The sequence below is a fragment of the Numenius arquata genome, chromosome 4 (assembly GCF_964106895.1).
Source record: "Numenius arquata chromosome 4, bNumArq3.hap1.1, whole genome shotgun sequence".
Classification (NCBI taxonomy): Eukaryota; Metazoa; Chordata; class Aves; order Charadriiformes; family Scolopacidae; genus Numenius; species Numenius arquata.
The window spans coordinates 4,400,948-4,424,699 of NC_133579.1; the positions used below are offsets into that span (position 1 = coordinate 4,400,948).

The 23,752-nt window shown below is 43.2% G+C and overlaps 1 protein-coding gene across 1 annotated transcript in view; it reads left to right on the forward strand.

Moving 5' to 3' along the window:
* The window catches only part of NCOA2 (nuclear receptor coactivator 2), a 220,711-nt gene that overhangs the window by 158,056 nt on the left and 38,903 nt on the right, over positions 1-23,752 (forward strand). Inside the window, exons 7-12 of the mRNA XM_074146655.1 lie at positions 1,893-2,070; positions 3,475-3,660; positions 4,547-4,648; positions 4,751-4,891; positions 8,776-8,923; positions 11,144-12,413. Coding sequence (XP_074002756.1) covers positions 1,893-2,070; positions 3,475-3,660; positions 4,547-4,648; positions 4,751-4,891; positions 8,776-8,923; positions 11,144-12,413 — 2,025 coding nt within the window. The remainder of the gene's footprint in view (positions 1-1,892; positions 2,071-3,474; positions 3,661-4,546; positions 4,649-4,750; positions 4,892-8,775; positions 8,924-11,143; positions 12,414-23,752) is intronic.

The following is a 23,752-nucleotide window of genomic DNA, read 5'->3' on the forward strand; positions in this document are numbered from 1 at the left end:
AAGATCATCCAGTTCCAACCCCCCTGCCCTGGGCAGGGACACCTCCCACCAGACCAGGTTGCTCAAAGCCCCATCCAGCCTGGCCTTGAACCCCTCCAGGGATGGGGCAGCCACAGCTTCTCTGGGCAACCTGTTCCAGTGCCTTACAACCCTCCCAGGAAAGAATTTCTTCCTGAGATCTAATCTAAATCTCCCCTCTTTCAGTTTAAAACTGTTCCCCCTCATCCTATGGCTCCTCTCCCTGATCAAGAGTCCCTCCCCATCTCTCCTGGATCCCCTTTAGGGACTGGAAGGGGCTCTAAGGTCTCCCCGGAGCCTTCCCTTCTCCAGGCTGAACAATCCCAACTCTCAGCCTGTCCTCACAGCAAAGGTGCTCCAGCCCTCTGAGCATCTTCGTGACCCTTCTCTTTAGCCTTCTGCTAGGTGGCTGAAGAGAGAAGTAAGATCCCTCCTTACCCTTCTCTTCTGTACTCTCTGGATTTGCTCAGTAATGCGCAATATTTTTAATATGCGTCTGTAGCCTGAGGACTTGCCAGCTAAGACCAACATGTTTGGTCATATCAAAAATGCAAATGCCTGTACACACTTGCTGTGGCGGCTCCACCCTCTCAGACTGTTTTGCAGTGAGCTGAGCTCAGGTTTAGTACGGATCCACTCGCTTTTAATTAACCCATAATGAATCACGCGTTGCCTGTTTTTCTGACTTGATTCCCTCCCTGGAGATGCAATAACTAACAACTGTTCTAGTGATTTCATACCCATCCTTAGAGAGGTGAATATATCAGGTCTGTATGGGTTAATTGTTAATTGAATGCTTGGACTAAAAGCCTTGGTGCTTTAAGTTTAAATGTATCCCCCTTTATCTGCTCATACAAAATAAAGTTAGAGGGATGTATTCTGAAGTGTTTCTATCACCCACAGTCATGCTTGCGCACGTCAAGGAAAAGAAAGTTTGCATGAGAAGTTCTTACTGATACTCAAATATTACTTTGTCCTCATCAGGTAGAAGCGATGTAGTATTTGGCTCGATCTTCAGGTAACAGGCAGCAGATACCACGGAAGGAATGCTGTAGCTAGGTTGTCACCGTCACAGGAGATAAAGGGGGGAAGCCAATCAGCAGAAATGACTAATTTAGACACTTCCTCGCAGAAACTTTTAAGTCCTTTGGAATATTGTGGAGCTGAGTCGAAGAGGTGAAAGTCTGGTTCCTGTTCCCTGGATCACGTGTAAACTGAATTCAACTGGTGTCAAATAATAACAAAAATGAAAGCGGCCCTGGGAGCGGGGACTAAAGCTCTGCCCCATCCTCGCTGCTCGCTCTCGGCTCCCTTTGCCCGTCTCTGCTTTTGATCCATCGTGTTCCTGGCTGCGTGGGGCCTCGCTTCTGTGCAGATGATGGCGAGAGAGCCTTTTTCTTTCTGCCGGTGTTCTTCTTGCCTGGTACCAGCACATCCTGGGATGTTCTCCTGGGATCAGTCTCCCTGTGCTGCATAGAGGAGTGAACGGGCTCTGGGTTTGGCAGAACCAGCTTCTGGTCCAGGTTTCTTACTTCACAGGCAGGCAGATGGGTAGCAACCTCTTCCATTATTTATTTTTGTTTGTTCGGGGTGGGGGATTTGGTTTATTTTCACTTGTGGGTTTCAGTAGTTTGCAAGACGTGCGCCTTTCTGTGCTTTTACAGTGTTTTGATGTAAGTACGATGAGATGCTCCATGTGAGGTGTGTCCTTTGTCGTTACAGACTAGAATATAAGAACCGGGATGGATGCAGAAAGATTCAGCCGTGTCTTCTGAAGGGAATATTTAATTTCTGGGTATCTTGTTGTTAATCTGATTGTTTGATATTGTCTTTCTCTCTATATCCTTTTCTCTCTGTTTTTTTTTCCCCTTTAGGCCCTGGATGGGTTCTTCTTTGTAGTGAACCCAGAAGGTAACGTTGTGTTTGTTTCTGAGAATGTGACACAGTACCTGAGGTACAACCAAGAAGAGCTGATGAACACAAGCATATATAGCATCCTGCACGTAGGGGACCACAATGAATTTGTCAAAATCCTGCTGCCAAAATCTTTAGGTACGTATCTTTTCCTCATATCATACCATTATTTATTTAACTTTGGTTGCATAAATCAGCGTTTCGATAACTTAACTTAATGTCCTTCCACTACTTACAGTTTCATCATATACACTCTATTTATTTTTAATGTGTATATAGGCCGTATGAATGATTAATATTATTCTCAAAAGCATCCGCCGCTCTTTTCAGATTCTTCTTTGTTAAAATTACTCTTAGTAACTCATGTTAGCTGATATTTTTAATGGATCTCCAGAGTGAATCACTAAAAGACAGCATTAGCTGTGTGAGCTCTTCTTGGTCGAGGATGCTTGTTCTAAGAATGGCCCCAAAAAGGAGGAATATAAAAGAAAAATCAGACAACTCCTTATGTTAGAATTTTTATTTCAATGTTTTTAGTCTCACCAATGTTTATTCTTATCTTTCAAAAATGCTTTTTTGTTAGTTGCAGCCATTTTTGGATTAATATTAATATTGGTTTTAATGTCATTGGTTTTTGGAGGAGGTGAAAGAGAAAGCCAATACTGGGCACCTCATTTACTCACAGCCATTTAAAAAGTATTATGCAATTCACTTTAGCATTTTATGACTTCACTTATAAACCCCTGAACAATCAAAAATGTAAATGGCTAAAGCCCATAAATTACTGCCTTTATTGCATTATATGACTGAAGAGGGCAAGTGAAGAGTATTTTAAATATGACCCTGTTATTTCCTTATGTGGTGTTACATTAATTCACTCTGACTGATGTCAAGTACCTATATTTGTGCATCTCAGGATTTTGTTTCCTTTTTTACTTGTCTTAAGCACTGCCTTAAGCTTTAGATTTATCCATCACTGCACCCAGGTCATTCTCAACCTTTCCTTTTGTAGATTAGACACTGAAACACTATGTGTCTCAATATATTCCCAATTTTATTGTTTCCTATTTGTATAAATGCATATTAGTTTCTTTTCTTCCCATTTTTAATCTGGACACAGCTTTTTATACAATGCTGCTGTCTTTTTTTTTTTAATTACTTCTAAATTCACTGGACAGATCCCACATACTGTCTTATTTATTTGTGGCACATAAATTAACTTGATCTACCCAGTAGGCTTTTCACTGTGCTGTAAAACTTCTACACGCACCAATATTTAGACTTTTATCCTGCTTTTCCACTATGTCACTTGAAAAAGTCACTTAAGAAAAAAAAAATTAGCGGTGCTCTTAAAATATGATAATTTTATAAATTACCTTGTTATGTGCTGGTTTGGGCTCTAATATTAAAAATAGATTGTTGTTGTTAAACGAGCTTGTTTCCCAACCAGTCTGCAAAGCACCTTGATTAATTTCCTGTGGATAAGCAGCAGAAATGACTGCTACCAGATTTATCTCACTGTATGATCTTTGCTTTGCTCAGTGAACGGAGGATCTTGGTCTGGTGACACTCCTCGGCGTAATAGCCATACCTTTAATTGTCGGATGCTGGTGAAACCTCTTGCTGATTCTGAGGAAGGCCATGATAACCAGGAAGCACATCAGAAATACGAAACTATGCAGTGCTTTGCTGTTTCTCAACCAAATTCCTTCAAGGAGGACGGTGAAGGTAATTAACGCTTTCAATTGGTGTTCCTATTTTCCCTTTCCATGCCGTTGCGGGTCAGCAGTTTTGGTGCAGTTGATAAAGTGAGGTAAAGTGGCTTCTAAATCCTGAAAAATTGAAACATTGTAGGTTTTTTCCTTTTTCATTCAGCTTTCGTCTTGGCTTATGAGCGTATGCACTTGCATGCACCTATTTGTTAAATGAATATAATTGCAATTGGGAGAAACTCTGTTTACTTTGCAGAGATACCCTAGTTTGATATCACTGCAATTGTGAGAAGAATGTAGCTGACTGGGAGGAAAGTTTCAATGGGCAATTTCTTTTTTTTTTTGAGTTCTTAGAATTTGAAGACAATCGTGGTTTACCATTTCCTTTACCATTTACTACTTCAGCAGGTAGATTTCCTGAGATTGTGTTTTAAGTATTCAGATAAGTAAAAAAATGGCTTATTCTGAAGCTGCTTTCTCAGGGACAGCGAGTTAATTTGGGGCATGTCTAAGAAACGTGGCTTAGAAAGTATAAAATGGGGAGTGTTGAAGAAACATGCTCCCTGTGCATGCAGTATATTCTTTATTACTTATCTCCTGAGTGGTTGAGCTGCTGCAGATACATGCGGAAACACTTGCCAATAATTTTGGGCCGTGGTGGAGTCCTTGATAGTTTTTCTTCTAAAAAAGAAAGCAAACCCAGCTCTCCTGTGTTGTTTAATGTTGTAGGAAATAACGAAGGTGTGAAACCGCCAAGTTCTGTCTGCCCTTATATTGGTATAAAATTTATTCTTTTGGTCCAAAAAGGTTTAAAGAATTTTTTAAAGCTATTTCTGAATTCTTTGTGGAAGCAAAATCTTCCTCTTCTGGTACAAATTACTGAAGTAACATTTTTCTTTAAGATTTGCAGTCTTGCTTGATTTGTGTTGCAAGAAGAGCTCCAATGAAGGAAAGACCGCTTCTTCCTTCATCAGAGAGCTTTACAACTCGCCAGGATCTACAAGGTATTGTGAAACAGGAGGTTTTAATTTTTTATTCACCCCCCACCTCTCCCTACCCCTTCCCAAAGGGGAAATTGCTATAACGAATGTTTTATCTGATATCAGGCAAAATAACTTCACTGGACACAAGCACCATGCGAGCAGCTATGAAACCTGGCTGGGAGGATTTGGTGAGAAGGTGCATTCAGAGGTTCCATTCGCAGCACGAGGGAGAAATATCTTTTGCCAAGAGACACCACCAGGAAGGTTAGGTTTCATATTTTTAGCACTTTCTATATTTAAACTGTTTGTCATTTGTATCTCTGGGTTGTGTTCTCTTTGTTGTGTTTACATGGAGAAATCAAGGGCCGCTGACAGTCTCTTTTTCAGGCTGATTTGCCTGACACGTGGTGGCTCTCTCTAGAGAGGTTTTGCGCTTTTTTCCCTGTTATAACCGGATATATTGGAGGCTGCTTTAAATCTTCAAATTGTCACAATTAGAATCATAGAATCACAGAATTATAGAATTGTCTAGGTTGGAAGGGACCTTTAAGATCATTGAGTCCAACCATCAACCTAACCCGATAAAAAAAACAATCACTAACCCATGTCTCCAAGCACTGTGTCTGCCCGGCTTTTAAATACCTCCAAGGGTGGTGGCTCCACCACTTCCCTGGGCAGCCCATTCCAAGGCTTAATAACCCCTTCCATGTAAAAATTGTTCCTAATATCCAATCTGAACCTCCCCTGGTGCAACTTGAGGCCGTTTCCTCTTGTCCCATCGCCTGTGACTTGGGAGAAGAGACCGACCCCCCCTGGCTACACCCTCCTTTCAGGGAGTTGGAGAGAGCGAGAAGGTCTCCCCTCAGCCTCCTTTTCTCCAGGCTGAACACCCCCAGCTCCCTCAGCCGCTCCTCACGAGACTTGTGCTCCAGACCCCTCACCAGCTCTTTGCCCTTCTCTGGACACGCTCCAGCCCCTCAATGTCTTTTTCGTGGCAAGAGGCCCAAATTTCTAAATTATTTTAGAAAGAAAGAAAAACCCCTGAGTGTTGCCCACCAAAACATTCACTGCCCATTATTCTTCAGAACCTCAGCTCGCACATTGCGGTTCATTGACCTGTATTCCTTTTCTCTACAAAAATGGACTTTTATTGTCCCGTTTCCTGTGAGAAGCACTGGGTGTGAATTATCAGAGATGAAGCACTGGAAACCAACATCGTGGTACTGTATCTAGCTGATAAGTGCTACAGGATACACCACAAGCACATCTACGCAGTCGGGATTATGGGGATCTAGGGGAGTACCGCACCGTGAAAGGTTCCCCAAGAAGTTTCTGTGGTAGCGACTGGGTGGGGATTTTTCTTTTCATAAAACCCTGATGCCGCTAACTCTAGTAACACAAATCCAAATTACTAAAAACAAATAATCCTTTGTTGTCCGCTGGAAAGTCCTTTCAAAACCAGTGGGGAATAACTCGAATATTTCCGGTGCAGGAGCATCGTTCTTTGGGTTCATGTGTGCAGAACAGGGTTTACAGCTGGCCCGTAACAACTAGTTGCCGTGGTCATTAAACAACTGCCACGCTGTCTTGGAAACTAAATTGTAATTGGAATCTCAAATTATTCCATCAAATACACCCCAAAAAAAATTAAAAAAAGAAAAGCTTTAGTCGCGTGGCATTAATTAAATATGCTTTAATATGTTCTGCTTTCATGAAACCTTCAGGTTTCGTTTTGGGAATACGGGGGCACAGAAATACTGTGATCTTTTAGATGACAGCTTTTGGGGTGTATACAGCAGGAGTGCTCAAAGTTCACAGTCTCCTGCTGTGATTTCGGTCAGAACTGAAGAAGTTAATCTGAAATTGCAGTTACAGCAGGGGCTTAGAGAGCGGTTTCAGGTAAGGATCCGTCTCTGCCAAAGGTGATTTAGGAGTTTCTGGTTTGGCATCCAGGCACTTACTACTTCAGTCCTCTTCAAACGTTTCCTGAGCAAATTAGCTGCTCCTACATCCAGTGCCGAGATCTGAGTGGCTCCTCTCTAAGCTACCTGTGAAGTGATAAAAATATACGTGGCTTGGAGTTTACACTGTATCATTTTGCAGGAGAAGCTTAGGATCATGGAATAAACGGTAGAATTAGTCTAAATGAGGTTGGGCTCTTTACTTCTTGTGGAAGTGAAGGGACTGGAGGAGGGGAAAACCTCTGAAATTGCTTTTCTGCCAAGGATCCGGTATTAGAGAGGAGCGATGGCTGAAATGTTTCCTTCTCCTGCCCTGCAGCATGGAGAAGAAAAACAAGGCATATCTTGGGCAGTAGCATCTTTGCACTTGACTGCGGGACCCCTTGCATTTTTTAAGTCATTATGGTTAGAGAGTAGAAGCAAAGCAAAAGCAATGGTCTCCTACATGTAATTCAGTGTTACAGTCTGAAAAAAAAAAAAAATAATCAGCATTAGCTCGATAAACGACAAAAGCCACAGAGCTTTCAAATTAACTCTCAGCATAAAGTGCAAAATATAGGGTAAGTTTTTATTGGCCGCAGTCAGAAAAATAGCATTTCCTCAAGAGGAATACGGAAACATTCTTGTTTGCTTAAAGAATTAGTTTGGAAAATGATTTAAGTAGAGATTTCACTTGTATCCTGTTGGCATTGAGTACTGGAATTTCCTGATGTGGTATATGCTAAAGTTAAGAGCTTTGGACCTTCTGGTGCCCAAAGGTTAAACTGAAACAATGACATACCTAACAGTGAAATTCTGCTTTGTATTGTTTCACAGTTGTAGGTTTTTGTTTTTCTTTACGTTTTTACTCTGAAAACCCCCTCCGGGTTGTTTAAATTGTGCTTCCTGTTTTCTCACTGCCTAAATAATACTTTAAAACCTTGCAGAACAATATATAACGGTGGGGGGGGAGAGGGAAGGAAAGCAATCGTAACCAGTCCTGCGAGGCTGGAAATCTGGTAGCTCTGTAGAGGAGACTATTTAATAAAGCCACACTTGGAAAACCATGTCATTTCATTACAGCAGGAAATATTAAAAGACAAGCAATGAAACGAAGATCAGATGATATTATTAATTAAAAAAAAAAAAAAAAAAAAAAGAAAAAGAAAAACCACAGAAAATGTGTATGTATGAAAAAAGAGGAAATTAAAAGTATTTGTAGTACTTAGTTCCTATTTTTTCTCTAAACAATTTAATGAAAATTCTGAAGTTAAGTATTTCCCTCCTGCCATATCTGCAATCCTAATGGAACAGCTTTTGGACTAGGAATTGAAAACGATCCCATTTGTTTCACTGATGGCGAAGAGCCAACAGTAGAAATAAATGTTTGGAGATTTTGCTTTTCCATAGCATGACTTTCATTTCTAATTAAAGAAATGTCACAGGGGTCTACAGAAGTTAGGGAATTGAATTTGTTGAAGTTCAGATTTGCACTGAAAAGTGAAGGGCTGCAGAATATGTGTGGCGAGGTCAACCCCAAACCTGAAATGCAGACGTATCTAACGCTGGGGAATGATAGCACAGCCCCAGTTCTGGTTTAGGTAATTGTATTTGTAATTTGTCTGAGCTTTATATTTTTTCATTTCTTCTTTAAAAAGTAATAATTTCTTTTTTTCCAGTTCTTCTCATTTCTAATTGTTCCCATGCAAGAGATTTATGTACTTCTTAAATTAAAGTAGTAGTGAGAGTAACTGCTACAAGATAATTTAAGCAGGCAATAAGGAGGAAAAGATACAGGCTAATGGAAACAGATGATTTAGAAACTAAAGGCATTTATATTAATCATCGTGATGTAGATGGTGCAGATGAAAAAAAAATGTATGAGGAACATAAGGAGTTAGACACATACTTGATGAAAAGCGAAATGGACATCGAGGACTTCTTGGTCCACTCCTGAAATATTCTGTATTTCATAGTGTCTGTCCTGTGATTGCTGTCACTCCTTATAGGTTTTCTTTTGATCACCTTACAGTACGTGGGATCCTTTATTATACGTGCATTCCATCTATTTATTCTCAAATTTTTATCTTTTTTTTAATTAATGCAGCGTTTGTGCTGACGGATGTAGAACATCAAGTTGTTGAGCAACCGAGCTACCCGTCCTATAGTTTCTCATTAATTTAATTCCGTTCTTTTGCTTGCTTGCAGTGCTAAGGCAGGGACTGGCATTTAGTCCTGTTTATCGCTTTTCCTTGTCTGACGGCACCATCGTTTCGGCCCAAACGAAGAGCAAGCTCATCCGTTCTCAGACGACCAGCGAACCTCAGCTTGTCATCTCCTTGCATATGCTTCACAGGTAAAATCCTCGCGCGTTTATCGCACCCACGCTCTGCGGAGAGACAGGGAAAGCAAAGAGTTGCCAAAGCAAATAGATTGTTTGAGGCTGAGAAACGTTCAGTTGACCCAGAACTAATCGCATGGCAACAAAATAAGTTTTTGAATTCAGTGCTTACAGCAGGAAAATAGATAATTCAGGACTTGAAAATGGCATGCTGTGATTTTCATATCAAGATCTTCCATTAAACATACAAAATTTCCTTTAATCTCATGTTCTTGATTTCAGTCTTTTAATTTCCTGTATTTTGCATTGTAGGCAGAAGAAACTTTCCAAATGTACTTAGATTTAGACAACTTTGAAGGATTGAATTCCTGTTGTTCACAGTCACATGTTGGGCCCTGGGTCTTCTTTAAAGAATATGATCTGATGATTAGAACTGCGTTTTAGACAAACTGCGTTATTTTAACTCCTTGTCTCTCTTCGTTCCTTGTCTTTTCTGGTGCTTGGAGTAGTGACTTTCACATGTCCAACCCTGAGAAATGCCACCACTATTAGGTTTTATTTTTTAAAAAGGCACAGACATTATAATAATATGTTAAAGTCAAGGATAAATAATCACTCGCCTCAGAACTTAAACATAAAATTTGAATTAAGCCATTGCGTGTCCTGGTATTTTTGTGTCAGATTTTTTTTCAGGTTTTATTTGCTGATTGTAATGACAATGCTGTTTCCCTGTATCCACAGTATCACTTTTTTGGGAGGAAGAAAACAGCTCTAAACGTCATTAAAACTGAAACCATTTTACAGAAACTGTAGATTTTGAAATGGACCTGACCAAAAGCTGTCTGAAATTTGTTTTCTTTGGATTGCTGAATATACTTGGTATTTCAGGAAGTGCTAAATTTTAAATTTAAAAAAGCACCATTAAGTTAAAAATGGTACTTGCAAGTATTCTTGCCTTTTTTTTTCTTTTTTTTTTTTAGCGGAACACTGGTACTATTGTATTTGTAATAAGGTTTTTAAAATCCACCTCTCTTTTTATAGTTAATGTTCTTCGCCTTCGCCTTTATACCTGAGGTAATAAATAGAGAGCAAGAAGCTTCACTGCTCTGTGTCCTTCAGTTCTCCCACTTCTCCTGCTTTAGCAAAACGCGAAGGTTTCTCTGCACTTTTCCTTTGCGAGTAGGAATGGTTTTCATCTCATCGAAAATACTTATTAGGAATGTTCCATTAGTATTTGGTTTTGGAAGTCCGGAGTTGAATTGAATTTTTTCTCAGAACCTCATTTTTTTTCCTTCCTAATCTACTTGAGGCTGTCTCTCTTTTATAGCTTTTAACATTTGGGAATGTGTCTGATTTTTCTGATTTCAGTTTTAGCATAGGGGTAAAAAGTGTATCTCATCCTCCCATACACAATTAAAATCTCCTGAAGAAAAGACAAGTGACCTTCAGGTGCTCTCACAAGAGATTTTTCTCTGTGTGAGTCTCTCTTCTGTTTCCTCCCTCTTACAGCCTACATCTCTAAAATAAGAGTTTCAGCTCCCGGGGGGGGGGGGGGGCGATGGGGGGGTTTCTTTCTTCTCTTCTTTTCCTAAGTGCTCGTGCAGGAGTGCATTGCTCGCAGACTGTTCCCATCCTGAAGCAGGATCCGGTGGTTCCCTTGGCTCACAGGCCGGTTTGGAGCAGTACCGCGGGGCTCCGGCAGGCTAGAAATGTGACTTTTTCAACTTTCTTCTCGCTGTGAACCTGGTGGGCAAACAGCCCGCTCCAGCCTTGCGGCGGGGCTGACTCCTAGAAATTCAAAACTCCGGCAAACAGCTGTCCGCAGCTGTCCTGTAAAACATGCATTTGTTTGGGTCGTACGTTTCAGATGAGATTTCTGTCGGTTCTAGCTCTTGCCAAATTGTAGAGAAGGGATAGACATGAAAGGGGAGAGAGTCTGAAATTGTAACCACTCTGCATTTCTGGTGGCTGTCATTTAAATGAGGTATAATTTTGTTTTCCCCTCTCTTCCACTGATTTGTTAATGAGGTACTGAAAAACCATACTGTTAACGTGCAGCCGTGTCGAGAGTTGCACATCACTTTTGTCAAATTGTCAATTTGTTTGTGGTTGTAGGTTTGCTGCGTTATTTTAAAGCAAGGTTTGGGGTTTTGCTTCTTTTTTCTGCAATGTAATTGCAAGTTGGCCACTGTCATTTTAGCTCACGGCTTGTTTTTCTTCCCCTTGCCCACGTAGAGAGCAGAACGTCTGCGGAATGAATCAGGATTTGACTGGACAAGGGATGGGGAAGATACTGAACCCGATCAGCTCCAGCAGCCCTGCCCATCAGGCCATGTGCAGTGGGAACCCAGGTCAGGATATGACCATCAGTAGCAATATAAATTTTGCCATAAATGGCCCAAAGGAACAAATGGGCATGCCAGCAGGCAGGTTCGGTGGTTCAGGGGGAATGAACCATGTCTCGAGCATACAAGCATCCACTCCTCAGGGTAGTAACTATGCACTAAAAATGAATAGCCCCTCACAAAGCAGCCCCGGCATGAACCCGGGGCAGCCAAACTCTATGCTTTCCCCAAGGCATCGTGTGAGCCCTGGAGTGGCAGGAAGCCCTCGCATCCCACCCAGCCAGTTCTCCCCTGCAGGAAGCTTGCATTCGCCCGTGGGAGTCTGCAGCAGCACAGGAAATAGCCATAACTACACCAACAGTTCCCTGAACGCACTTCAGGCCCTCAGCGAGGGCCACGGCGTTTCTCTAGGATCGTCGTTGGCTTCACCTGACCTAAAAATGGGAAATTTGCAAAATTCCCCTGTGAATATGAATCCTCCCCAGCTGAGCAAGATGGGAAGCCTGGACTCTAAAGACTGCTTTGGACTATACGGGGAGCAATCGGAAGGTACAACTGGACAAGCAGAGAGCAGCTGCCATTCAGGAGAACAGAAAGATAACAGCGAGAGCAACATGCCACCGGCTGTCAGTGGCGAGAGACCTGATGGACAGAATAAACTGCACGACGGAAAAAGCCAGACAAAGCTATTACAATTGCTGACCACCAAATCGGATCAGATGGAGCCTTCGCCTTTGTCCAGTACGTTGGGAGACGTTAGCAAGGACTCCGCGGGAGGGTTGCCTGGGTCTGGTTCAGCACACGGAACCTCGCTCAAGGAGAAGCATAAAATTTTGCACAGACTATTGCAGGACAGTAGTTCTCCTGTAGATTTGGCCAAGCTCACGGCCGAGGCCACAGGCAAAGAACTGAACCAGGAGTCCAGTAGCACAGCTCCTGGTTCAGAGGTGACTGTTAAACAGGAGCCAGCGAGTCCTAAGAAGAATAATAATGCACTACTTCGCTACTTGCTAGATAAAGATGATACTAAAGATATTGGTTTACCAGACATACCCCCAAAACTGGAGCGGTTGGACAGTAAGACAGACCCTTCCGGTAGCACAAAGTTAATAGCTATGAGGACAGAAAAAGAAGAGATAAGCTTTGAGCCTAACGAACAGGTAAGCAAATCTTTGCATTACGTGTGAATGAGATGTTCTGGACCTGCATTTTTGCCATCTGATCTAAGAGTAATTTCTTGACGCTTCAAGAGGCTAGTTACCTGTCTTTTGAAATCCAGTCTTCGCTCAGTTTTCCAGTTGGCATTACTAAGTTGTGATCATTGCTCTCTAAAAGACCAGACTCTGCCTGGGAGGAGATGGGAGAATGCAGGGACTGAACACCAGGGAACCTTTCCCAGCATAGTCAAAGGGAAAATACTCCTAACTGTTGGTTAATGCGAGCTTATTTACAGCTTTTCCTAGGCTGTTGTTGAACGGTTGTGGGCTAGATGCGCTCTTGGCCTAGCCCAGCATAGCAACTGGGCTTCTCCTATGTAGAATCATAGGACTGGAGAATGTGTTCGGTTGGAAGGGGCCTTTAAAGGTCTTCTAGTCCAACGCCCCTGCAATGAGCAGGGACATCTTTAGCTAGATCAGATTGCTCTGACCTTCATCAAGCCTGACCTTGAACGTCTCCAGGGATTGGGCCTCCACCACCTCTCTGGGCAACTTGTGCCAGTGTCTCACCACCCTCATTGTAAGGAACTTCTTCCTAATGTCTAATCTAAACCTACCCTTCTCTAGTTTAAAACCATTGCCCCTCATCCTGTCGCTAGACTCCTTGGTCAAGAGTCCCTCCTGAACTCTCCTGTAGCCCCTTTAGGGACTGGAAGGGGCTCTAAGGTCTCCCTGGAGCCGCCTTTTCTCCAGGCTGAACAACCCCAACCCTCTCAGCCTGTCCTCACAGCAGAGGGGCTCCAGCCCTCCGAGCATCTTCCTTGGCCCTACGTAAAGCAGTTTCATGCTCAAGGACAGGAGTTCTTTGAAAGGACTGGTACCAACTTTGCATTACTGATGCCCAACACTTGATCTACAAATTAAACTCAAGGCATACAGACCTCCCTTGTTTTTGTGCCAACTGGGGAGGTGGTTGTTGGTTGGGGTTTTTTACTTAAAATTTTTGATATTCAAGGCCAAGTTGAATTGTTCAGTGCAGAGATCAGGTCTCCCTCTGCAAGGTTATCTGCGTTGAATTTGGCATTCAGGTTTTCTTTGCATTCTGTGCAAGATTGCTTGTTGCTCTGCTGCCCAACAAACTAATAACTGTATGTTGTTAGGACCTACACTACAAAGTGTTATTTCACTGGCTTTCACGCAGAATTCACTCTCAAAAAGCACCAGGTTCACATCACCCAGAACGTGCCAGTTTTCAGAGCTTTGCAAGAAAAAGGGACGCAGCAAAAGCAATTTGCTACTTCAATATTACTGCTTATTTTATTTATAAAATGGGTAATCACAATATCAATTTCAATATAAGGCATTTTCTGGGGAGTTTATAACTAGCTGGAGTTAATGATCCTTAGCTTTGTCCTACACTATCAACGTTCCCAGCTGGTCATTAATCCCTCGGCAGTGCCCTGGGCGTGAAGCCTTAGTTTGTAAATCATGATCAGATCCTACACTGTGCAAACCTTCATGACTCTCTAATTCACAGCCATATCCTTCACTTTTAAAATAATGTGTATTTTTAATGTGTGGACTGGGTTTGAGCTTGTTTATTTTTGTGACTCTATTGTATTTTTATTATTGTGTGTATATAAATACATTTTTTTAATATATTTTCTATATATAAGGAGGAGGGAGAGACAACATTTTCTTAGCCCGAAGTCACAGCATTGGATTTTGTTTTTTCCCTTTGCCCTTCCGGCAGTCTCTAACCAGCAGACGCTTCTTTCAACAGCGGTGATAACCACAAAACGTAGAGGCCAAACGTGTTACTACACTGTGGATGCAGCTTTGTTAACTTCTCAGTTATCCAGGCGTCTCCTAAGGTTACTTCACTTCTTCTGTTTCAACAGAATTTGACAGCTATTGCCATTATGTAGGAGCAATTGTGGTTTTTCAGTCCTTCCCGTGCTTTAGGGGGAAACTGAGCCAAATTACACTAATTTCTACAGGGATTTATCCTCAAGCCTGGATGTTAGTTTAGTTCTGACTACAGCTGCTATTTTGTAGTGCCTGTAGAGGGAGGGCTTGGATTCTCTATGAGAACTTCTGCTTTGTTAGGCTAGAAAAACACAGATGTAAAGAAATTCACAGCTAAACTGGCAAGAATAAACTATTCTAAAAATATCTAATAGATTACAATTCCTAATTCAGATCCTCCACGTGGAAGTCAATACTGGATTGAAGGCAGAGATCCTTCAGTCCTCGGTATTTGATACCAGACAAGAATGTAGAATTTGGTTATCACCAAAAAAAAAAAAAAAGTCCTGTCTATGTAGATGAAAATCATGGACTTCAGATGGTTTAGTCCCAGAAATTAAATTTCTAAAAGAATTTAAATTTCCTCTTTGATGATCTCTGTGGAGTAGAGAAGAAACAGCTTAACTTGGGAACCCGTTCACTGGGTGGGTTTTGTTCCCTCTAGAAGTTATCTGTCTAGTCTAAAGTAGTCGTATGGGCTCCTTTTCTCATTGATGGAAAAATACTCCAGGATTTGTTTTATCTTATCCTAATGTGTGCCTGAAATAGGGAGGTAAGCTGCTCTCTAGTGATGTTCCCATTGACTAGTGGTAGCCCAGACGGCTAGTTTAAACTGGCTGCCTTACTTTTTCATGACTGAAGATAGGCAAGTTTTGTCTCACCCTAAACGTAAACATGTAACTATAAGACTCACTTTAAAGAAAGAGACTTCAGTGTCTACAAGCGTTGCCAACCTCAAGCATTTGAAAATCAGGTCCCCAGTATTATGAACTTTGAAAAGTGAATAGTCTGTTCATTTCTTATTTTTAGGCTTCATGTTTCTGAGGTCAGGGGAGGGATTTGAGGGGATTGGAGTACGGACTATGGATGGGCAGATGAGAAGCTCAACATGAGCTGGCAACATGCGCTGGCAGCCCAGAAACCCAACCCGCATCCTGGGCTGCATCAAAAGCAGCGTGGCCAGCAGGGCGAGGGGGGGATTCTGCCCCTCTGCTCCGCTCTGGTGAGACCCCACCTGGAGCACTGTGTCCAGCTCTGAAGTCCTCAGCACAGGAAGGACATGGACTTGTTGGAAGAGGTCCAGAGGAGGCCACGAAGATGCTCAGAGGGCTGGAGCACCTCTGCTGTGAGGACAGGCTGAGAGAGTTGGGATTGTTCAGCCTGGAGAAGAGAAGGCTCCGGGGAGACCTTAGAGCCCCTTCCAGTCCCTAAAGGGGCTACAGGAGACATGGGGAGGGACTCTTGATCAGGGAGTGGAACCATAGGAATAGAGGTAATGGTTTTAAACCATTAAATGGTTTCAGTGGTTGCCAGTGAGAGGACGAGGGGCAACGGGCACAAGTTGGAACATAAGAGGTTCCACTCAAATATGAGAAAAAACTTCTTCACAGTGAGGGTGACAGAGCCCTGGAACAGGCTGCCCAGGGAGGTTGTGGAGTCCCCTTCTTTGGTGATTTTCAAGACCCGCCTGGATGCAGCCCTGAGTAACATGCTCTGACATGCTCTGGGCAATCCTGCTTCAGTAGGGGAGTTGGACTAGATGATCTTTATGGTCCCTTCCAACTCTAAAAATTCAGTGAAATCCAGGGAAAACTGAAAGAGGGGAGATATAGATGAGATCTCAGGAAGAAATTCTTTGCTGTGAGGGTGGTGAGACCCTGGCCCAGGTTGCCCAGAGAAGCTGTGGCTGCCCCATCCCTGGAGGGGTTCAAGGCCAGGCTGGATGGGGCTTTGAGCAACCTGGTCTGGTGGGAGGTGTCCCTGCCCATGGCAGGGGTGTTGGAACTGGATGATCTTTAAGGTCCCTTCCAACCCAAACCATTCCATTATTCTATGATTCTGTGTGTATTGCCTTTTCTTAAATTTTGAAGGTGGGGATTGTCTCCCAAGAGAGAGGGAACTGGGGGTACAGGAAGGGCCAGGAGTTGGGGCTGTTCAGAAAACCATGGAGCAGTGCAGGAGTCATGATAAAGTGGTACGGGCTCAAGCGCTCGGGCTTCCTTAGAGCTGAGGTATGGAGAAGCCTGTCCCGTCCTACAGCTGTGATGGAAGGCCGCTGGATAATGACAGAAGGGCTTTTGTTGCTCTCGTTGGTTGTAAATAAAGAGTTTTAAAACCTACTTAAAATGCAGTGGAACCTGGAGCTGAATAAACAGAAGTCCAACGTGGAGTAGGAGAGGAAATGGTGGGGAATATAAAATAATGTAAGCGTTCATCTAGCTGAAGGCCAGGCCTTAAAACAAATAACCACTTTACCCCAATTATAAAATCACTGAAAATATTTAGCATCAAACTCTTCAGCTTTGGAAGACGGTCTCCCACAGGAAGTGCTCGTTGCCTAAATTTAGATCAAAGCTGGAACTATTTAGTACAAGACTAGAACACAGATTCTTGTGCTAAATTCTTCCATCCTCCTGCATCCTTCCCCCCCCCCCCGACCTTTTTCCTCCCATATGTAAAAATTAGCCGTGTGCTTCTGTTACCTATTTTTCAGGTTTATTTAAAACTTCTCCTCCCTGAGGAATGCTGTTTTTTTTAAGTAATTAGTCACTGGAGTGTGCAGTTTCTCTGGAAACTGCGGCGGGGCGGCCCCTGCGAGGGGGGTCGGGGTGTCGGGAGGCAGTCAGAGCCATTACGTTTTCTCCTTTTACTTTTGGTGTGACTTTCTGGGCAGGAAATTCTTTGAAGTGCACCACCGTACTAAAAATAGCAGTTTTCTAGGTAGTGTGTTTAAACATACACTTCTGCAGAGAGCAGCGACTGACAGGAAGCCTTTCTCAAATAGCGGAGAATATTTCCAGTGCTGCCGTACCTTTTTTCCCTTCCTTGGTGGGGACGATGGTTATCGAGCTCTATTAGGCTGATTGCTATTCCAGTTAAGGCAGCTGTGGGGGAAGAGGATGAAGGAGGGACCTGCTGGGGAAGCTCAGCGGAGCTTTTCCGACAGCACCGACACTAGTAGGACTGTTGGTCTCAAGCATCGCGAGTGCTCGTATCGTTCTCCGCTATTAGAAAGGGAAGGCGGTGGAAACACGAGTCCCGATTTGTTCCAGATTTGTTTTATAGGGCATTCCTCAGCAATAAGCCTATTTTTCCCTTGCTGGCCCACCAGCTACCATGGAGCTGCCGTGGTGGGACATCACCCCACCACACTTCTTCCCTGTGCCCCCCTGGTTCTGCTGGTTCTCAAAACCCCCTGGTGCTTCTGGCCGGTTGGGAGCAGCCTGGCTACTGGTCAGCAGATGGCCAGATGTGACAAGGACCAGCAAAGAGCTTTGGGGGAAGAAGAGTGAAAGTGTAGGGCTACGTCAGAGAAATGTCATAGCCTGACGACGTCAGGGATTGCCTTGCTAAAGAAGCACTTTATTTAGCCATATTGTTTCACATTCCAAACTCTTCCGTAAAATTGGGTGTGGATTATTAGGTACAGATACAGATGGAGAAACCAAAATGTAGAAATTTGAAGTAGCTTATTCTCTGAGAAAGTACTTGGTGTAGTGTTGAATAAAATCATAGAATGGTTTGGGTTGGAAGGGACCTTAAAGATCATCCAGTTCCAACCCCCTGCCATGGGCAGGGACACCTCCCACCAGACCAGGTCACTCAAAGCCCCATCCAGCCTGGCCTTGAACCCCTCCAGGGATGGGGCAGCCACAGCTTCTCTGGGCAACCTGTTCCAGGGTCTCACCACCCTCACAGGAAAGAATTTCTTCCTGAGATCTCATCTAAATCTCCCCTCTTTCAGTTTAAAACCGTTCCCCCTCATCCTATGGCTCCCCTCCCTGATCAAGAGTCCCTCCCCATCTCTCCTGGAGCCCCCTTTAGGGGGGGCCTGTCTCCTCTGACAGGGACTTTGCGATGACACAGTCTTCACCAGTGCTGTTCTAGAAATCATCTTAAACATGTACCTTTTCTTCCTAAAACTCAGGCACTGTTCTGGTGTTCCTCACACACTTTATCAACTCTGCTGTCCTCTTGCTTTATATGGAAACCAGTATCTTCCCAACACTAAAATATTTTTTTTACACATGCCCCTCATCTTCCAGAAACCTATTTCTTGATGCCCAGAATCCATTAAGTTAATGAAGGACGTTGGTTTCTTCTTGAAATTCTATCAAAACCTTAGAATGGGGATTCCATTTTCTGAATGTCTTTCCATTCGAGTTCTGTTTCCAGAAGTTAGTAGTAGATTAGCTTGATAACAAGATTTCTAGCCAATTTTATGTTTACTGCAGTTACCAGGAAGAAAAAGACTATATTGATTCCACCTGTGATTTACTTTTCCTGCTTTCCTTCAGTTTATGGCCAGTTTGGAGCAGGGATTTAGTTTTGTTTACCTTTTATTGGCCAAATTTGGGGCTTGGATTAGATGATCTCCAGAGATCCCTCCCAACCCCACAGCATTCTGTGATTCTGTGAAATGTTTTGCCTGTGCTATGGAGGTTGCTAATGAGCTAATTTGGGGTTTCTATAAGGCAGGTATAGTTTCGAGTTGTGTCCCCACCAAAAGACATCCTGTTGTAGGGAGAAAGTCCTAGATGCCTCTCTCATAGGTGGTCATTAAGGAAATGTATGAAGTTTGGAACACAGGGTCTCAGCGCAAGCCGTGGGCATTGCTTGTGGTGGAAAAAGAGATCTCCAGAGAGTTTTGGATCTTATCCAGTCCTTTACAATCCATGGAAGCCAGACTTTGACATGGCAACTTCTCGAAACCAAACTTCCTGTTGAGGTGTAGCTGCCTTTCCATAGAGCTACAAAGATTCCGTAAGCAACTAACACTTTAATCTGCCTTTCTCTATATAACAGTGATAAGTACCTCGAAAGTAGCTACTTTTTCAGATGCAAAAATATTTCTAAGCACAGTTTGTCTTATGTTTTCTGGCACTCAGTGTCCAAGCTCTATGGAGATTATTGTAATTGCGTTGCTTAAAGATAGTGAAAATATGTGCACGAGAACTTTCTTGCGATGCTTTAGCACTTTATCAGGCAGATTTATTTTTTTTTTAAATTCACGACAAATAATTGTTTTACAGGGAGGTTAGGGTGTGCCTTCTCTTTACATAAAGTTCAATTTAGACCATTAACAAAATAAATATAGAATATAAATAAAAGAAAAATCCCATGAAACTAACCAAGCAAATATTTTAATGGTGGTTTCTGCACATGTGGTGCCATTTGAGGGTGGGTCTGGAAAGACTCAGGCTGCCATCGTGGCTCGGTGTTAATTCTAAATCTAGAGCTTTTGCAGCCGTCAAAAAATAAAGATTAAATATTTGGTATTGATTAAGTTAAGAAAAAAAAAAAAAAAGGACGGTTATATATTTGTGGTGTTAATATATCTGTTGTATTTGGCCTTTCTTTGCCACTTCCCTGAGAGCAATTAAAAGCATCGTGGGGAGTGCAGTTTTCTGACACGTTTGGATCAATATATTCTTCTCTGGCTTTGGTTTGGGTTTGGTTTGTTTTGGGGTTTTTTACATCTGATTTTAAACAAGGAATTGCAGTAGCCAGAATCTTAAAAATAAAAAAAAAAAAATAAAAAAAAAAAGGAAGAAAAAAAGACACAGTCCGGCACAAAACCAACAAAAAAACCCTGCAACATATAAAAACTTCCCATCACTGTTGTCTCAAATATGTTTAATGAAGGCCATATGTCTTAATTCCCCCAAAGAGTACTGAATCATCCTTCGATAATTTATGATATCCTACATTGGTCTCCTCCACTGCCTCTTGCAGTCGTCTTGTACCAGATCTCCCAGTGCCCAAAATGTGGCTTCTGTAGACATGGCTCACAGCTGTCGCTCAGAGGACATTTTTGAATCTACTCCTCCCGTGCCTTCACAATGATTTATGCTTCTTATAATCACATTTGATTCATAGAATCATAGAATGGTTTGGGTTGGAAGGGACCTTCAAGATCATCCAGTTCCAACCCCACTGCCACGGGCAGGGACACCTCCCACCAGACCAGGTTGCTCAAAGCCCCATCCAGCCTGGCCTTGAACCCCTCCAGGGATGGGGCAGCCACAGCTTCTCTGGGCAACCTGTGCCAGGGTCTCACCACCCTCACAGGAAAGAATTTATTCCTAAAATCTAGTCTGAATCTCCCCTCTTTGAGTTTAAAACCCTTCCCCCTCGTCCTGTGGCTCCCCTCCCTGATCAAGAGTCCCTCCCCATCTCTCCTGGAGCCCCTTTAGGGACTGGAAGGGGTTCTAAGGTTTCCCCGGAGCCTTCTCTTCTCCAGGCTGAACAACCCCAACTCTCTCAGCCTGTCCTCACAGCAGAGGTGCTCCAGCCCTCTGAGCATCTTCACGGCCTCCTCTGGACCCAGGCCATGTTCATCTGATTCCTCCTGTCTCTCCCTTTTCTGTTGGTGAGCTGATGTCCACCCAACTTCTTGTTAGGTGCCTGGAAGGCAGGGGGTCAGCAGGGGGGATTTGGCAAGAGCAGGGAATCTGGGACCAACTTATTTTCCTTCTGCAAGAGGGTAAGTGGGCTTTTTGGCGTAAGAAAAGAAGTGTATGCCCATTTGTCTTGGTTTGAGTAAGGTTTTTTTGGCCCTCTTACGTGTGGCATCTTCGTAAGCAGATCAGAGGTGCCTGGTCAAGACGAAAGTGCTGTGGGTGGGTAGGAAGCTGTTTGGAAATCCTTACACGTAAAGTAGTTATTTAAGGATTCACTGTCAGAATGGAGGTGCTGTAGGAGTCTGTGGAGCATCTAGAGCTGCTCGGTGTTATAGTTAACCTTAATGACCCGGTGAGAGAACAGCGTATGCTTGGTAAATCACAGCGTCATAGAATGGTTCGGGTTGGAAGGGACCCCAAAGATGATCGATTTCTAACCCCCTGCCCTGGGCAGGGACACCTCCCACATAGAATCATAGAATGAGTAAAGCGACGTGTGACACTTGGGTGTCTGCAGATACACTGGGGGACGGGATTCAAATTCAGCGGCCACCGGGAGATACCGAGGAAGAATCTTAGGAGAACATTCAGGATGAACAAAAGGTATTTATTCAAATTAGTCAAGTTTAATGTCACAGATTTTTTTGAAAAAGGAGGGGACAGCTGGCTAGACAGGGCTTTTTCAGAGCCGTGTCTAGGGTTCATAGTGAGCACAAGATGAGTGAGAGTCACTGATGTCATGTAATTAAAAAAAATCAGAGGTTTTTCTGAGCGATGCCATCAGAGTGTACTGTGTGCAGAGTAAATTGTCTGCTTTACTCGGCAGTTGTAAGGCTTCCTCGTAGGCCCTGTTCTGGACATGGCACTTCAGGAAAAGTGTGGCTCAACTGAAGAGGGTCCACAGGAGCAACCAGAGTAATGAGAGGTCTAGGAAACACTTTACACGCTGAAGAAAATTCCACAAGTTGATATTGCTTAATAACCTTAGCTTAAAACCCCAAAAGGCACAGGTTTTCAAATACAGAAAAAGAAAGGGGAAGGCAAATTTGTTCTCCAGATTCAGAACACAACAGGAAGGAAGGGCCTTAATTTCAGTGAGGGAGATTTTGCACTGACACTGAGCAAAAAAAACCTCCCAAGAGTAAGAATGGCAGAGTGCTGAAACCAATTCCCCCGGGAAGCTGAGGATTTTCTGTCACTGGATGTCTTTAACAAGAGGCTGTATGAACTTCTGTAAGGAACGGCATACTCTGATTTTGCCTTGAGGCTTTAAGTTTCCTCCAGTCCTCTGATTCTGTGATTTCCTGCCATTTGGCCAATAACACCAGGATTATTGGTGTTATTCCAGATCACTCACATTGTGCTTTTTAACGGAGCAAAATCACAGAAACACAGGATGGTATGGGGTTGGAAGGGACCTCTGGAGATCATCCAGTCCAACCCCCTGCCAGAGCAGGTCCACCTGGAGCAGGTCCCACAGGAACGTGTCCAGGTGGGTTTGGAATGTCTCCAGAGAAGGAGACTCTACCACCTCTCTGGGCAACCTCTTCCAGGGCTCTGCCACCCTCCCAGGGAAGAAGTTCCTCCTCATGTTTAGATGGAACTTCTTATGTTCAGGTTTGTGCCCGTTACCTCTTGTCCTGTCCCTGGGCACCACTGAAAAAAGACTGGCCCCATCCTCCTGACACCCACCTTTTAAGTATTTATAAGCATTGATCAGATTCCCCCTCAGTCTTCTCCAGACTAAAAAGACCCAAGTGTTGAAAGACCCAAGTGTCTTGAAAGGACACTGTAGAGAGGTTGGTGCTGGTCTCTTCGCACAGGTCATTCTGTGACAGAAGGAGAGGGAATGGCTTCAAGCTCCAGCAGGGTAGGTTTAGACTGAACATTAGGAAAGAATTTTTCACAGAAAGAGTGGTCGGGCATTGGAACAGGCTGCCCAGGGAGGGGGTTGAGTCACCATCCCTGGATGTGTTGAAGAGCCGTTTAGATGTGGTGTTGGGGGATATGGTATAGGGGAGAACTTTGCAGTGTAGGGTAGATGGTTGGACTCGATGATCCCAAGGGTCTTTTCCAACCTAGACGATTCTATGATTCTAAGTCCGTCAAATCCTTCCCCTTTTGCACCATATATTCTGTTTTTTAAGACTAGGAGGCGATGTGGAAGGAGGAAAGAGTAATGTCGTGTTTACCTGAGTTTATTTAAGGTGCGAGTGCCTCCATGGGTGGTTTAAAGCCACCTCAGGTATTTCTCCATCATCCCGTGATCTGCGGCGTGAGCTCGCTCTCAAGAAATAACGAGTTCACGATGCGTCGGTGGGATTAAAAAGAACAGGAAGGATTGTGTTTCGGTTGTGTGCATGGTTGTGCTGGTATTTCTCAGTTCCTCATCCTTCACGGCTGGCTGCTCGCTCTCTGCCTCTCGTCCCTCACTGCACGTTTCCTAACGAAGGCGCTGATTTTGAGTAGGTTTTCTTTATAAATGCTCTCATGAAATGCTTCCTGTGCAACTTGGTGGTAACTGAGACCGGGCTGCCTCTTGGTAGTTATTACCCAAAAGAGTTTTGCCTTGTTTAAAGGTTTAGGATTGGAGAATATACTTGTAATAATTCCCAAATTTCAAGCAGGAGAAGATTTTATTTCCGAGGATAATAGACATTAGACTTTATAGACAGAGAAGTTGACCAAAAAAAAAAAATACTGGTGCAAATCAACATTTTTAAGACAAACATGCAGGTCAGTATTTATGTTAGTATAGAATGAACTGAATTTTTTTCCCATCTTTATTTCATGATAATTTTCTACTGAATTGAATGTAACGAGATTTCTCTTTGTTTTTTTTCCTTACTGTAGAGAAGCTATTTTCAGTGATTTGGGCAGTTTTGAGCAAAATAAATTCCTAACTCTAGT